This window comes from Heteronotia binoei, chromosome 20, assembly GCF_032191835.1.
Source record: "Heteronotia binoei isolate CCM8104 ecotype False Entrance Well chromosome 20, APGP_CSIRO_Hbin_v1, whole genome shotgun sequence".
In the NCBI taxonomy this organism is placed as follows: Eukaryota; Metazoa; Chordata; class Lepidosauria; order Squamata; family Gekkonidae; genus Heteronotia; species Heteronotia binoei.
In genome coordinates this window covers 34,456,745-34,473,679 of record NC_083242.1, presented here as the reverse complement: position 1 = coordinate 34,473,679, position 16,935 = coordinate 34,456,745, and the positions used below count along the sequence as shown (strand labels likewise).

General features: G+C 49.1%; 1 protein-coding gene across 1 annotated transcript in view; it reads right to left on the bottom strand.

Moving 5' to 3' along the window:
* Nucleotides 1-5,344: 5,344 nt before the first annotated feature.
* The window catches only part of ALKBH5 (alkB homolog 5, RNA demethylase), a 29,866-nt gene continuing 18,275 nt past the window's right edge, over nt 5,345-16,935 (bottom strand). The window contains exons 2-4 of the mRNA XM_060260864.1: nt 12,017-12,097; nt 10,084-10,239; nt 5,345-5,957 (exon numbers count right to left, since the gene is read on the bottom strand). Coding sequence (XP_060116847.1) covers nt 5,774-5,957; nt 10,084-10,239; nt 12,017-12,097 — 421 coding nt within the window. The 3' untranslated portion in view covers nt 5,345-5,773. The remainder of the gene's footprint in view (nt 5,958-10,083; nt 10,240-12,016; nt 12,098-16,935) is intronic.

Below are 16,935 nucleotides of genomic sequence, written 5' to 3'. Positions count from 1 at the left end.
CCTTTAATTCTGGTTCAGTCCTGTCCCCAAGCTGATTTTCTACAGAAGCAGCATAAACTCGTAGAGTTGGTTTTTATGACTCCATTATTCAAGTGTAGAATAACGGTTTGGGGACAGGCCTGAACCAGAAGAAGAAGATATTGGATTTATATCCCGCCCTCCACTCCGAAGAGTCTCAGAGCGGCTCACAATCTCCTTTCCCTTCCTCCCCCACAACAGACACCCTGTGAGGGAGATGAAGATATTGGATTTATATCCCGCCCTCCACTCCGAAGAGTCTCAGAGCGGCACACAATCTCCTTTCCCTTCCTCCCCCACAACAGACACCCTGTGAGGTAGATGAAGATATTGGATTTATATCCCGCCCTCCACTCCGAAGAGTCTCAGAGCGGCTCACAATCTCCTTTCCCTTCCTCCCCCACAACAGACACCCTGTGAGGTAGATGAAGATATTGGATTTATATCCCGCCCTCCACTCCGAAGAGTCTCAGAGCGGCTCACAATCTCCTTTCCCTTCCTCCCCCACAACAGACACCCTGTGAGGTAGATGAAGATATTGGATTTATATCCCGCCCTCCACTCCGAAGAGTCTCAGAGCGGCTCACAATCTCCTTTCCCTTCCTCCCCCACAACAGACACCCTGTGAGGTGGGTGGGGCTGGAGAGGGCTCTCACAGCAGCTGCCCTTTCAAGGACAACCTCTGCCAGAGCTCTGGCTGACCCAAGGCCATTCCAGCAGGTGCAAGTGAAGGAGTGGGGGAATCAAACCCGGTTCTCCCAGATAAGAGTCCATGCACTTAACCACTACACCAAACTGGCTCTCCCAGGATTGAAGGCCTAGTGTGGAAGGGGCCCTACTCTCTGGAGCAGTTCTCTCAGAGCTCTCTCAGCCCCACCGACCTCACAGGGTGGTCTGTTGTGGGGAAAGGAGGGCAAGGAGATCGTGAGCTACTCCAAGGAAGTCCAAGGCTGTCATGTAGAGGGGGGGGCAATGGGAAACTATCAGAGAGCCAGTTTGGTGTAGTGGTTAAGTGTAGAGATGCGAAGGCCCGGAAAAAAAAACCAATTTTTCCGTTTTCTTTCTTTGCTGAAATTGAAAAAAAGAAAACAAAAGAAAAAAAATTGATTATGGAATGTTTTGTTTTAACATGAATAAAATATTTCAAGACAAGGTGTTCAAATATTTTCCAAATCATTTCTAAAAAAATATGTCTGGTATCAGATTATTCTAATTTCTGTGCACTGAGGACCAGCGAGTCGTAGGTCAGGCCCATTCATTGAAACGTAGTCCTGCACTCCCTTCTACAGACTTCCTCCCTGTTCAATTCTTTTTAGGAGAATGAGTTTTTTATTTTTATTTAATACTGTAGAGAGGAAATATGAATAATTGTTACTTCTGGATTTTTAAAAATTGTTTTGTGGAGGTTTTTTGGTCTGTGCCACATAAACTAGTAAACAGTTCTGGAGATTGCTGCTCCATTTGTTACAATTACAAATAAACATTATTTTAAAAGTAAATTCTGTTTGTAGTAATTGTTTGGATGCACGCTATTTTTAATACGCTAGTTGTGATAATTTCCTGCCAAGTAAAATTGTCCATAGTCATATTTTATGTTCCGTTCAATCTGGAAAAGGAAAAAGAAATGCTAATGTCGTGTTTTTTTCAATTTTTCCAAAGATTTCCATCACCCCCCCCCCCCAAAAAAAAACCAGGAAAAAAATGGTTTTTTCTGAGCTTCAAAATTCCCGGAAATTTTACATCTCTAGTTAAGTGTGCACTCTTATCTGGGAGAACCGGGTTTGATTCCCCACTCCTTCACTTGCAGCTGCTGGAATGGCCTTGGGGCAGCCATAGCTCTCTCAGAGTTGTCCTTGAAAGAGCAGCTTCTGGGAGAGTTCTCTCAGCCCCACCCACTTTACAGAGTGTTTGTTTGGGGGGTGGGGGAGGAGATAAGGGAGATCGTAGGCCGCTCTGCGACTCTGATTCAGAGAGAAAGGCAGGGTATAAATCTAGTCGTCTTCTTCACCTCCATTTGTCTCTAGCCTTAAAAACCCTAAGGGGTTGCTGTAAGAGAGCCAGTTTGGTGCAGTGGTTAAGTGTGCGGACTCTTATCTGGGAGAACCGGGTTTGATTCCCCACTCCTCCCCTTGCACCTGCTGGAATGGCCTTGGGTCAGCCATAGCTCTCTTATCTGGGAGAACTGGGTTTCATTCCCCACTCCTCCACTTGCAGCTGCTGGAATGGCCTTGGGTCAGCCATAGTGGTTAAGTGCGCGAACTCCTATCTGGGAGAACCGGGTTTGATTCTCCACTCCTCCACTTGCACCTGCTAGCATGGCCTTGGGTCAGCCATAGCTCTGCCAGAGGTTGCCTTGAAAGGGCAGCTGCTGTGAGAGCTCTCTCAGCCCCACCCACCTCACAGGGTGTCTGTTGAGGGGGAGGAAGGGAAAGCCGCTCTGAGACTCTTCGCAGTGGAGGGCGGGATACAAATCCAATATCATCTTCTTCTTCTACGACGGATGAGATTTAAAGGCGCCAAAAACAGAGAAAAGAATTAAACACACGTAAACGCTCCTTTTGATCAAGTGATGCTTTGATTTTTATTTACTTAAATGCAGCATTCTATACAAGGAAAAAAAAAAGATTTCAAACCCTGACAGGGAACTATAGCTCTTCCTAAATCAACCAGAATTAAAAGATTTCTCCCCAAATACGGAAAATAATCTCTTCCCTCCCCCCCACCCCACCCCCATTTACAGCGTGCCCCACGCAGTACGGTTATTTCTGTTTTAATTTCACGTATCTCAAACTTCAGAACTGTACAATTTGTTTACAAATCACACTTTGTCCTATGAAAAGTTACAGAAAAAAATATTGCCACGTTCTTATTTGTAACAAAAAAATTAGATTTTTTTTTTAAAAAACACAAACATCAGCCAGAACTTTTATTTTTTTAAGTGTGTGCTGGGGGGGGGGCGGGGAGGGGAGCAAGGAGTGGAAAACACGGGGAACATTCCGGAGCAAGTGGGGATTCTGCCTCCTGACGTGTTAAAATTGTATTTGGCGCTTCAAAAATAAAGTCGATTGTGAGATAGATCCAAGCAATGGAAAAAAAAAAATTGGAAATTTCAAGGCAGTTCGAACAGGCTCAATCCTTCCGCAGCCCCTACCAAACCTCACACTAACAGCCTTTAAAAATGAGAAAATCCAAGTCATCCGTCAACATTTCCCATCTTCAGAATTGCCGGCTTGTGATTCGTGCCTGGGGTCCATTTTATTGCAGCGGGAATGGTTGTTTGAAATGGGAAGAGAAAGAGAGGAAAATTCCTCTCCTTCCTCTTGGAAAAACCAGAGCCGCCCCATGTACAGCAAGCATCTTCCCTGAGGCGGTGATTTATTTACACCAACAAAATGGCTTCAAGTGAAACAGCCAGATGAGGTTAACAGCCCCTCTGCTAACAGACAACACCTTGTGCTGATTTCTGCCAGCAGTTAGTGTGCGGGTGCAAAAAAAGAGAAAGCGGTCGGTTCCGCTGGAGTGCGGAAGACCTGGGGCGCCTTTCGGCTAAAGAGCATCCGCCTTGCCCTTCGCTCGCTGGACTCGACGAGAAGCAAAATCTAAAAACAAAAGGGCAGCAATGGGGCGGGGAGGCTGAGATGTCCCAGGACTGCCCTCTCCCTTTCCCCCCCCCTCCGAAGAAAATAATACCCGTTTGGGGTTTGCGGAACCACACACTTGGGGGTGTTTTGCTTTCCTGCCCTGGCAATCTGGAAAAGGCCTTCTGAACAGACTGGATACGCATACTGATTTGTAAGAAGGCGCAGAGAGCTAAGAGGGCAAGGGGGAAAAAAAGTCTGGGGCTGAGAAAAAACTAGAAATTTAAAATCCGACTTACTGTAACTCTGTGCCGAAACACTGGGATATGGAGAACTGAGAGGGGTTAAAGAGGAAACTCAGCGGGGGGAGGAAGGATTTTGAAAGAATTAAAATTGAGGTTTCAAACATCGAACCTGGTTCTCTGACACCTCCCGTCAGCCAGGTGGGAAAAATAAAGCAGGCAAAAATTAAGAGCGGCTGGGAGGCGAATGGACGTTTCAAAAAACTTAGACGCTGGTAGTAAACAGAGACCAAAAGAGGAGAAGCAAAAGGAATTCAACGTTCGTGACCCAGAGTAAGGTGGCAGGTCCATGAGACGCCGTGGACGAAGGAAGGAATTTGCCGTGCAAGACCAGATCGTGTTCAGGCGCTGACCTAAATCGTAACCGCCCGCGTCTGTCCCTGCCGTCTTCCCAGATCGGTTGCCCAGACCGGCACAAGTTCTCCCAAGTCCGGTGGAAGGCAGGTGACTCTCCGAAAAAGCAGCGATCCGAAGTGCTGCTCGGTAGTGGACGCAGCCCCCAGCAGACGCAGCTCTTGCCCAACGCCGGCTCCTAAAAGCTGAGATCCCTTCGTGCCACTCTGCTTCGAGAGACGCCTGAGCCTTGTGTGTCAAAAGGTGCAATGGGATCAGCGACGGCCTTGGGGGGGGGGGGGGACAAAATCCCAAACAAAACCAAACATACCCTTTAAAAAAAAAGTTATGGGCGTGATCCACGAGCGACGTCTCCGGCACAAGCCTCGGAGAAACCAATGCAAGTTCTGTTGAACTCGTCCCCTTCGCTATGAGGCTGGATCGGGCCCTGTGCTGTTAGTGTGAAGGGCTCCGGAAGAGCCGAGGTTTCCTGCCCGCACACCCCCCCCCGCACTTTGCTCCTTGCTCCCGCCCCCCCCCCACAAGCCCTCGAATGGCTGCTGACGCCATTCGAGAATCCTTCACAGAGACTGTATCCTTTTTTCCTGTTAGCAGCGCAAAAAAACCAAACAACAACCCAAAACAGGTGCTCGGTAGCTGGGGGGGGCAGGTCAAAAGGATGGAAAGGGAGTGGGAACGATTCTATGGCATTTGACAGAATCAAAAAAGGAGGGGAGAAGGGGTAATAAAAACCCTAACGCTAAAGTGCAATACGTCCTAAACGCTTTTTTGTCCCCAGGTGTGCCGTAAAAGAAAAAGGGGGGGGGGGTGAGGTGCTGTTTGCGAAAGCTTTAGATTTCTGCTCGCTCTGTGGAGAGATGCTTTGAGCCACGGGGAAGGGGGGGAGAGGAGTAAAATTTAAACACGGTAGCTAGCTTAAGAGAGCGAGAGCCCTTTGGTGCAGGGTGGAGCGAGGACGTCCCCTGGAGACAGCATGCAGCGCAGGGGTCGGAAAGATGGGGATCGAGCGCTGTATTCCGAAGGTTTAAGCAGCGGCGCCGGAGCCCCCCAAAAATCTGATAACCCTTCAAGCAAACTCAAAACAAGTAGGGATTTTTTTTTTTTTGGCATCTTCTAAATCCACTCCGAAGCCTCGCGGAACGCAGCTTTTGACCAGTGGAGGAGAAAGAGAAGAAGATGCTTCTACTTTTTTTTGGGGGGGGGGGGGAGGAGAGCAGAGAACAGGCAGCACCTGGAGGACCTTCGTGGTAAAAACGAAACGAAACAAAGCAAGCCAGATATCCATTCTGGCTATTCCTTAAAAAAGAAAGAAAGAAAAGGGCCGGGGAGGGAGAAGAGATACAAACATGAAGCTGGATGAAAAATAGCAGGTGGGAGGGGAGGGGAAGGCAAGGAAGAGGGCGGGGAGGGGGATAACATTTCACAGCCTGAATGACAATCTTCTCAGCTCCGAGATCCGGGGAGGGAAGAAGGGGAGGCGCTGAAGAGGAAGACCACACCCTCCCTCGCTCTCTCTCTCTCTCAATGCCGCCTCATCTTCACTTTCCGGGCCGGGCTCCCTTCTTCCTCTTCTTCGTCTAAGTCCTCCGTGTACTCGTAAGACTTTCGCCAATAGTTCTCCGAACTGAAGTGGCTCCGCCTCCTGTGTTTTGGCAAGAGGACCGAGCGCCTGTTCTCTTCTTTATCCATTTCTAAAATCCGAGGCCTACGGAGGACAGGGGAGAGAAAAGGGCACCTAGGTAAGTGGGAGGCTGGACAGAAGAACATCAGAGAAGCCATGTTGGGTCAGGCCAATGGCCCATCCAGTCCAACACTCTGTATCACACAGTGGCCAAAAATACCAGGTGCCATCAGGAGGTCCACCAGTAGGGCCAGGACACTAGAAGCCCTCCCACTGTGCCCCCCCTTCCCCAAAGCACCAAGAATACAGAGCATCACTGCCCCAGATACAAGAACACAGGAGAAGCCATGTTGGATCAGGCCAATGGTCCATCCAGTCCAACAGTGGCCAAAAAACCAAGTGCCATCAAGAGGTCCACCAGTGGGGCCAGGACACTAGAAGCCCTCCCACTGTGCCCCCCCGAGCACCAAGAATACAGAGCATCACTGCCCCAGACATAAGAATATAAGAGAAGCCATGTTGGATCAGGCCAATGGCCCATCCAGTCCAACACTCTGTGTCACACAGTGGCCAAAAAACCCCAAGTGCCATCAGGAGGTCCACCAGTGCGGCTGGAAGCCCTTCCACTGTGCCGCCCCTCCTCCAAGCACCAAGAATACAGAGAGTTCCAACAATACAGTGTGGCTAATAGCCACTGATGGACCTCTGCTCCATATGTTGATCCAATCCCCTCTTGAAGCTGGCTGTACTTGTAGCTGCCACCACCTCCTGTGGCAGTGAATTCCATGTGTTAATCTCCCTTTGGGTGAAGAAGGACTTCCTTTTATCCATTCTAACTCGACTACTCAGCAATTTCATTGAATGTCCACGAGTTTTCGTATTGTGAGAAAGGGAGAAAAGTCCTTCTTTCTCTGTCTTCTCTATCCCATGCATAATCCTGTAAACCTCTCTCATGTCACCCCGCAGTAGACGTTTCTCCAAGCTAAAGAGCCCCAGGCGTTTTAACCTTTCTTCATAGGGAAAGGGTTCCAACTCTTCAATCATTCTAGTTGCACTTTTCTGCTCTTTTTCCAACGCTATCATATCTTTTTTGAAGTGCAGTAACTGGAATTGTACAACCCCCATCGCCCCGCATTTCTAACCCTTTCCTAGCCGTCCTGTTCCACCGCATACAGATACGCCAGGGATGTGATATGTTGATTGCTTGGACTCTCGCCATGCCCAGTCTCAGAGCCCAAAGGCAGGGGATGACAGCCCAGGTGACCCTAAGAGCCGTTTTATTATTGCAGTAAAACACCAGTGTGGTGTAGCGGTTACAGCGTCAGGCTAGGATCTGGGAAACCCAGGTTCGAATCCCATGGAAGCTTGTTGGATGACCTTGGCAAGTCACTAGAGATGGGAAGGCCTGGTTAAAACCCGGAAAATTTCGGAAAAGCCCCATTTCCCCCCCCCCCCCCCGTTTTTTTCCCCCTGAAACCTTTTTTTCCCAAAAAAATTGAAAAAAGAAAAGAAAAGCAATTGATTACGGAACGTTTTATTTTAACATGATGCATAAAATATTTCAAGACAAGGTGTTCAAATGTTTTCCAAATCATTTCTAAAATATATGTCTGGTATCAGATTATTCTAATCTCTGTGCACTGAGGACAAGCGAGTCCTAGGTCAGGCCCATTCATTGAAACGTAGTCCTGCGCTCCCTTCTATAGACTTCCCCCCCCTTCAATTCTTCTTATGAGAATGAGGTTTTTATTTTTATTCCATACTGTGGAGATCATTGTTACTTCTGGATTTTTTTTAAAAAAAATGTTTCGTGGAGGTTTTTTTTGTCTGTTCCACGTAAACTAGCAAACAGTTCAGGAGATTGCTGCTCCGTTCGTTACAATTACAAATAAATATTATTTTCAAAAGTAAATTCCGTTTGTAGTAATTGTTTGGATACACTATATTTTTTAATAAGCCAGCTGTGACCATTTCATGCCAAGTAAAATTGTCCACAGCCATATTTTATGGCCCTCCCCAAACCGGGACTCCTCCCTAGCTCTCATGTCAACAAATCCTGTCAAGAGCTCGATAAGAGCCTGGTAGCGCCTTAGAGAACAGCAGGATTTTCTGGCTGTAGCTTTCGAGAGCCAACGCTCCCTTTTCTCAGGGATCTTTGACTCTCAGCAGCTCACATCCCGAAAATCTTGGGGGTCTCAAGCAGCTGCTAGACTCGAATTTTCCTCTTTTACTGTAGACCAGGGATGGTCAAACTGCGGCTCGGGGGCCACACGTGGCTCTTTCACAACTATTGTGCGGTTCTTGAAGCCCCCACCACCCTGTTGGCCAACTTGGAGAAGGCACTTCTTTCTCTAAATCGCTTCTCCAAGTTAAGCCAGCCGGCACCTTGGAGAAGGCATTTAAAGTTAAAGTTGCTTTCTTTCCACCTCTCCCTGCCTCCCAATCTATTTGCCTGCCTGCCTCCTTTCATGTTTTGCGGCTCTAAAACACCTGATGTTCGTGACATGTGGCTCTCAAACATGATGACTTGTGGCTCTCTATGTGGCTCTTACATTAAGCCGTGGGAGGGCTCCTAGTGTCCTGGCCCCACTGGTGGACCTCCTGATGGCGCCTGGGTTTTCTGGCCACTGTGTGACACAGTGTTGGACTGGATGGGCCACTGGCCTGATCCAACATGGCTTCTCTTATGTTGCTATGTCTGGGGCAGTGATGCTCTGTATTCTTGGTGCTTGGGGGCAGACAGTGGGAGGGGTTCTGGAGTTCTGGCCCTGCTGGTGGGCTTCCTGATGGTCCCTGGGTTTTGGCCACTGTGTGACACAGAGCGCTGGACTGGATGGGTCACTGGCCTGATCCAACATGGCTTCTCTTATGTTTTTATGTCTGGGGCAGTGATGCTCTATATTCTGGGTGCTTGGGGGGGCAAGAAGGGGAGATCTTCTGGAGTTCTGGCCCCACCAATGAACCTCCTGATGGTCCCTGGGTTTTGGCTACTGTTTGAAGCAAAGGGTTGCGCTGGATGGGTCATTGGCCTAATCCAGCATGGCTTCTCAGATGTTCTTATATCTGGGGCAGTGATGCTCTGTATTCTTGGTGCTTTGGGGGGGCATGATGGGAGGGCTTCTAGTGCCCTGGCCCCACTGGTGGACCTCCTGATGGCGCCTGGCTTTTTGGCCACTGAGTGACACAGAGTGTTGGACTGGAGGGGCCACTGGCCTGATCCAACATGGCTTCTCTTATGTTCTTATGTGACACAGAGTGTTGGACTGGAGGGGCCATTGGCCTGATCCAACATGGCTTCTCTTATGTTCTTATGTGACACAGAGTGTTGGACTGGAGGGGCCATTGGCCTGATCCAACATGGCTTCTCTTATGTTCTTATGTGACCCAGAGTGTTGGACTGGATGGGCCATTGGCCTGATCCAACATGGCTTCTCTTATGTTCTTATGTGACACAGAGTGTTGGACTGGATGGGCCATTGGCCTGATCCAACATGGCTTCTCTTATGTTCTTATGTGACCCAGAGTGTTGGACTGGATGGGCCATTGGCCTGATCCAACATGGCTTCTCTTATGTTCTTATGTGACACAGAGTGTTGGACTGGAGGGGCCATTGGCCTGATCCAACATGGCTTCTCTTATGTTCTTATGTGACCCAGAGTGTTGGACTGGATGGGCCATTGGCCTGATCCAACATGGCTTCTCTTATGTTCTTATGTGACACAGAGTGTTGGACTGGAGGGGCCATTGGCCTGATCCAACATGGCTTCTCTTATGTTCTTATGTGACACAGAGTGTTGGACTGGATGGGCCATTGGCCTGATCCAACATGGCTTCTCTTATGTTCTTATGTGACACAGAGTGTTGGACTGGAGGGGCCACTGGCCTGATCCAACATGGCTTCTCTTATGTTCTTATGTGACACAGAGTGTTGGACTGGAGGGGCCATTGGCCTGATCCAACATGGCTTCTCTTATGTTCTTCTGTGACACAGAGTGTTGGACTGGAGGGGCCATTGGCCTGATCCAACATGGCTTCTCTTATGTTCTTAAGTTTGGCCACCCCTGCTGTAGATCAACATGGTTACTCCCCTGAAACTGCCAAGAGCTGCTAACCCAAAACCGTTCATGGCTCTTCACTGACTCAGGAACTCCCCCAGCGGCTCTCCTCCCCCTGGCCTCCCCCATCACTTTCCCTGCCTGGATTCTCTCACCGGTGAGCAGCGTCTGGATCGGCTTTGCGATGGGACCTCTTTGGTTTCAGGGCAGGGTCCCTGTTGCTTCCTGACAGGCGGTCTGAGGTGTAGCCGGGCATCAGCACGGAGCTGCTCAAGGATCGCGTCTCCAGCCGGGGAGCGTCGAGTCTGGTTCTGAAAGAGGGAGAGAGAGAGAGAGACAAAGGGGGTTATGCTGGCTGAATGATGCTCCGTGTTGGGTCCAGGGAGATTTCTTGCCTAGTGGACGTGCAGTTAATTTTCAGGGAAGAACATCAGAAGAACCCTGCCAGATCAGACCAGTGATCTGGTTCCAGTATCCTGTCTCACACAGAGGCCAGCCAGTTCCTCTGGAGGGCCAAAAAACAGGTTATAGAGACAAAGGCCTTCCCCTAATAAGGACATAAGAAGAGTCCTGCTGGATCAGACCAGAGGTCCATCTAGTCCAGCATCCTGTCTCACACAATCATAGAAACATAAAGTTGGGACCTCCAGGGTCATCTAGTCCAACCCAACAATTCAAGAAACTCATAAATACTTCCCTCTAAATTCACAGGTTCTTCATTGCTGTCAGATGGCCATCTAGCCTCTGTTTAAAAACCTCCAAGGAAGGAGAGCCCACCACCTCCCAAAGAAGCCTGTTCCACTGAGGAACCGCTCTAACAGTCAGGAAGTTCAATGGATGACCAGGTCCTCTGGAGGGCCAACAACAGGGCAGAGAGACCGAGGCCTTCCCCTGACAAAAAATGTAAGAAGAACCTTGCTGGATCAGACCAGCAAGGGTCCATCTAGTCCAGAAATCCTGCCTCACACAGTGGCCGACCAGTTCCTCTGGATGGCCAACATCAGGGCACAGGGGGTCAAGACCTTCCCATGATAAGAACACCAGAAGAGCCCTGCTGGATCAGACCACTGAAGGTCTACCTAGTCCAGCCTCCTGTCCCACACAGCGGCCAACCAATCCCTTTGAAGGGCCAACAACAGGGCAGAGAGGCCTTCATAAAAACATCAGATGAGCCCTGCTGGATCAGACCAGTGAGGGTCCCATCTAGTCCAGCATCCTGCCTCACACAGTGGCCGACCAATTCCTCTGGAAGGCCAACATCAGGGCACAGGGAGTCAAGACCTTCCCATGATAAGAACATCAGAAGAGCCCTGCTGGATCAGACCAGGGAGGGTCCATCTAGTCCAGCATCCCGTCCCACACAGTGGCCACCCAGTTCCTCTGGAAGGCCAACAACAGGGCAGAGAGGCCTTCCCCTGATGTTGCGTGGAGATCATGTATAGGAATGCATGGCTGTGTACATTTGGAACATTGGTCCCAACCAGCTTCTCTTGGCAAAAATGGCAACAATATGACCTCCAGAGGCGAATGCTGGAGGTTCACTCTGAAGAAGACAAAAGCCCCCCCATGTTGTAGGACCATGGAGAACACCCCAGGGTCAAGATGCCTTTCCCATCCCACCCTGTCTTTTCAAAGCCTTCCTGAAGCTGGCCCCGGAGAAGTCGGGAATTGGACTCGGAACCTCTCCGATGGCTCTAACTTGCTTCAGGTCATTCTGGAAGGAGTTTTAGGTCAGCAGAAAAGGAAGGGCGATCCCCATTGGTCCCAAGCAGACCAAGAACAACTGTAGAGAGATGAACAGTCTTCATTTCAGCTCTTCCTGGGGTGAGTGTGTGTGTGTCTCCAAGCCATTAAGAGTCAGTTTGGCCAAAGTGAAAACATGCACTCCCCACCCCCAACGAAAAACCCAAAACTTTCAGCAGCGACGAATGGCCAGGCTCACGGCATGTGACTCCAGCCCCATAACATGATTTTGCCTTGCAAAAGGGAAATCGCTTTTCGACAATCCATCGCCTCCGGTTTAACACGGGCAGCGATGAAGAATGCAAAGCGGTTTCTCTTCTTGGGAAGGCTTCGTTCGGCACTTACTTCCTAAGGATGATGACTGCTCGCCTCTCCTTGATGTCTTGTGGTCGAATGCAGTGCGTAATTTCATCAGCTGCGTAGCCGCTGGGGAGAGAGAGAGAGACGAGAAGCAATGAGTCAAGAGGGATTTCGGAGCCGGCCAGTTGGTTTTTTTCAGAAGGCCTTCCCTCTGCCGGTTCCTAGAATTGCACTGAATGTATCTGACGGAGGGAGGTCTGACTCTCGAAAGCTCATCCGGTCGGTCTCGAAGGGGCTGCTGGACTCAAATCTTCACATGACGGGCTATCGGGACCACAGAGGGACCATTATTAGCACAACAGAAAACCTCTCCATGCAAAAATTCCAAAGCAACTAGACCAGTAAGAACATAAGAGAAGCCATGTTGGATCAGGCCAACGGCCCATCAAGTCCAACACTCTGTGTCACACAGTGGCAAAAAATGTTATATACACACATACACTGTGGCTAATAGCCACTGATGGACCTCTGCTCCATATTTTTATCTAACCCCCTCTTGAAGGTGGCCATGCTTGTGGCCGCCACCACCTCCTGTGGCAGTGAATTCCACATGTTAATCACCCTTTGGGTGAAGAAGTACTTCCTTTTATCCGTTTTAACCTGTCTGCTCAGCAATTTCATCGAATGCCCACGAGTTCTTGTATTGTGAGAAAGGGAGAAAAGTACTTCTTTCTCTACTTTCTTTCTCTACTTTCTTTCAGTAGATGCCAACACGCTGTACTCAGTATTAAATTCAATATAATGTATAAATAGTATGTCCATTCAAATCACGAGAAACCATACAAAAAAATCACCATCCACCACAGACCACCCTCATTCCTACGGACTACAATTTGGAGAACAGATGTGAATGAAATTAGTGGAGATATTTCTGCATAATGCATCATGAATGAATGAGAAAGGCAAAACGAACTGAGACATACAGAATATCTGAAGGTGTGTCTTGACACTACTTACCTATTGTACAGTACATTGGCAACAGAAAGTCCCAGGAAGAAGAGTTTTAAGCCTTGAAATGGCTTGACCGGTTTTTATGAGCGTCGGATTTCAGCTAAGACTATCAATTGCTGCGGACGTTGTTCACCAAAGAGTCAGTAGGAATAAGAGCGGTTTGTGGGGGATGGTGATTTTTTGTATGGTTTCTCGTGATTTGCATGGGCATACTATTTAGATTGAATTTTGACTTTGATACTGAACACAGAATGCTGACATATGCTAGCCTAGTTGCTTTGTAATTTTTGCACAGAGAGAGGTTTTCTGTTGTGCTGGACTCAAATCTTCTGCAGCTGAATACGGCTATGCAGACCTGAGTGTTCTACCTCCCCGGAAATCGGTCTTGACATTGCGACTCGCCCTGATTCGAGAACAGCATCTATGAGCCAGAAGCGACCCAATTTCTCCTTAGCGGGCTAGATTTGAGTCCTTAAAAATCATTGAGTTGGATAGACACTGGATTTCATAAAGATAAAAGGTAAAGGTAGTCCCCCTGAGCAAGCACCAATCCTTTTCTGACTCTGGGGTGACGTCGCATCACGACATTTTCATGGCAGACCTTTTACGGGGTGGTTTGCCATCGCCTCCCCCAGTCATCTACGCTTTGCAAGGCTTGGAGCAAAATCGCACAGGAGCAAAATCGCACAGGAGCAAAATCTCTATTTTCTCCATTGGTTGAGGCGCCTTCCCCTCCTGGTCCCCTGGGGAAGGAAGGAAAGAGCCAGAGCTTCCTTTGCCCAGTTCCCTGGATCCCATGGGAGAAATACAAAGAAAGCACCCCTTAAGACCAACAAGGGCTAATGTTTTAAGCATGTTTTAAGTTTTTTAAAAAAGAGTCTTTAGTCGTGTTTGTGTGTGTCCTTTAAAAAGTTTCTATCTCTGCCACCTAATCTTAAATAGGTACACACATGGCCCGGCCTGACAGCCCAGCCCGGCCGACAAGGTCTCATTCATGGGAGGGACGGTGGCTCACTGGTAGAGCATCTGCTTGGGAAGCAGAAGGTCCCAGGTTCAATCCCCGGCATCTCCAAAAAAGGGTCCAGGCAAATAGGTGTGAATTTGGTCCAGGCAAATAGGTGTGAGCTTGAGACCCTGGAGAGCCGCTGCCGGTCTGAGAAGACAATACTGACTTTGATGGACCGAGGGTCTGATTCAGTATAAGGCAGCTTCATATGTTCATTTATGTGAGATCCAGCCCTCGTAACAAATGAGTTCGACACCCCTGGCTCAGAAAGCTCATACCCTCAAAAGCTACTGGATTCAAAGTCAGCTGTTAGACTGAATATATGATACAGCTGTGGTTACTGGTCATGACCTTTCCCAAAAGACAATTGTTCCAAGCAGGGCTTTTTTTGTAGCAGGAACTCCTTTGCATATTAGGCCACACGCCCCTGATGCAGCCAATCCTCTAAGAGCTTACAGGGTGTACTGTAAGCTCCAGTAGGATTGGCTGCATCAGGGGCGTCTGCCCTAATATGCAAAGGAGTTCCTGCTACAACAAAAGCCCTGGTTGCAAGCAGTGTTCCCTCTAAGCTGAGTTAGCGTGAGCTAGCTCATAGATTTGTAGCCTCCAGCTCACACATATTTGTCTTCGCTCAGGAAGGAGGACTCCAGACCACGGTAATTGATGCAGTAGCTCACAACTTTCATGCCAGGAGCTCACAAAGTAGAATTTTTGCTCACAAGACTCTGCAGCTCAGAGGGAACATTAGTTCCAAGGTACTACGACTTCTGCCACGTACCAAACAGCGTGGTGTAGTGGTTAAGAGTGTCGGGCTAGTATCTGGGAAACCCAGGTTCAACTCCCGACTTGAGTCATGGGAGCTCACTGGGTGACCTCAGGCCCAGCCATTCTCGGCCTGACCTACCTCACAGGGTCGTTGTGAGGATAAAAAGGGAGGAGAGCCGCTTTGGGTCCCTGTCGCTGAGAAAGGCAGCATATAAATGAAATAAATAAAACAAGCAAAAAATAAATAAACTTCCTCCACGATTACAAAGAAGCCTGTGATTTTCTTATGTCTGGGGCAGTGATGCTCTGTATTCTTGGTGCATGGAGGGGGGCACAGTGGGAGGGCTTCTAGTGTCCTGGCCCCACTGGTGGACCTCCTGATGGCACTTGGGTTTTTGCCACTGTGTGACACAGAGTGTTGGACTGGAGGGGCCATTAGTCTGATCCAACGTGGCTTCTCTTATGTGACACAGAGTGTTGGACTGGATGGGCCATTGGCCTGATCCCACAGGGCTTCTCTTATGTTCTTACGGGACACAGAGTGTTGGACTGGATGGGCCATTGGCCTGATCCAACAGGGCTTCTCTTATGTTCTTACGTGACACAGAGTGTTGGACTGGATGGGCCATTGGCCTGATCCAACAGGGCTTCTCGTATGTTCTTATGAGACACAGAGTGTTGGACTGGATTGGCCATTGGCCTGATCCAACATGGTTTCTCTTATGTTCTTATGTGACACAGAGTGTTGGACTGGATGGGCCATTGGCCTGATCCAACATGGCTTCTCTTATGTGACACAGAGTGTTGGACTGGAGGGGCCATTGGCCTGATCCAACAGGGCTTCTCTTATGTTCTTATGTGACACAGAGTGTTGGACTGGATGGGCCATTGGCCTGATCCAACATGGCTTCTCTTATGTTCTTATGTGACACAGAGTGTTGGACTGGATGGGCCATTGGCCTGATCCAACATGGCTTCTCTTATGTTCTTATGTGACACAGAGTGTTGGACTGGATGGGCCATTGGCCTGATCCAACATGGCTTCTCTTATGTTCTTATGGGACACAGAGTGTTGGACTGGATGGGCCACTGGCCTGATCCAACATGGCTTCTCTTATGTTCTTATGGGACACAGAGTGTTGGACTGGAGGGGCCACTGGCCTGATCCAACAGGGCTTCTCTTATGTTCTTCTGTGACACAGAGTGTTGGACTGGAGGGGCCACTGGCCTGATCCAACATGGCTTCTCTTATGTTCTTATTACTGTGCTGTCCCCAGAGCTCTCCTCCGGCAAGACCCACCCGGAAATATCTGCTAGGCTCGGATCACAGCGTTCCCCCTGCAACCTCCTTTGCCAGCCCCAAACGCAGCCCCGCGGCGATGTTGTTCCCAGCCGTCTTGCCACGTTTCAACTCACGCCGACATTTGACGATTTATTTCTAGTTCCAATTTCCTGATAGCCGCCAGACTCCACGTTCCTCCTTCTCTGACGGCAGAGAGCAGCAGCTCAGATAAGCGGGCAAGGTGTTGTCGTGGGAAGAATGAGGAAGGGAGACAGAGAGGTACTCTACATCTGCCAGTAAACACCAAATACCTTTGGCTTCATGGGGTCCCTCGGGGGTAAAACACCAGCGATTAATTTAAAAAAAAAAAAACAGAGCCCTCAACTGCTGGAAGAGCAGCGCAGGGCTTAATAAAGGGTTCGGCTCCGAGGACGTGTGCTTCTGGAGCTTATCCCCAACATCTCAAGCGCTCAGGGGCTGGGCGTGGAACCCTCTGAACAGGCACGCTCTCATCTTCAGCCAAGAGACGCACGTCAAGAAAGAGCGTCAGTCTGAGGGCAATCACGTCTTAGGCAAGCGAGCACTCAACGCAAGACTGGCTTAATGCTATTCATTTTGAGTTGGAGCAACTCTATAAAGCAGAGCTGGCCAAACTGTGGCTTGGGAGCCACACGTGGCTCTTTCACACATACTGTGTGGCTCTCAAAGCCCCCACTGCCCCATCAGCCAGCTAGGAGAAGGCATTTGTTTCTTTAGATTATTTCTCACGAGAGCCGGTTTGGTGTAGGGGTGAAGTGTGTGGACTCTTATCTGGAGAGAACCGGGTTTGAATCCTCACTCTTCCACTTGCAGCTGCTGGAATGGCCTTGGGTCAGCCATAGCTCTCGCAGAGTTGTCCTT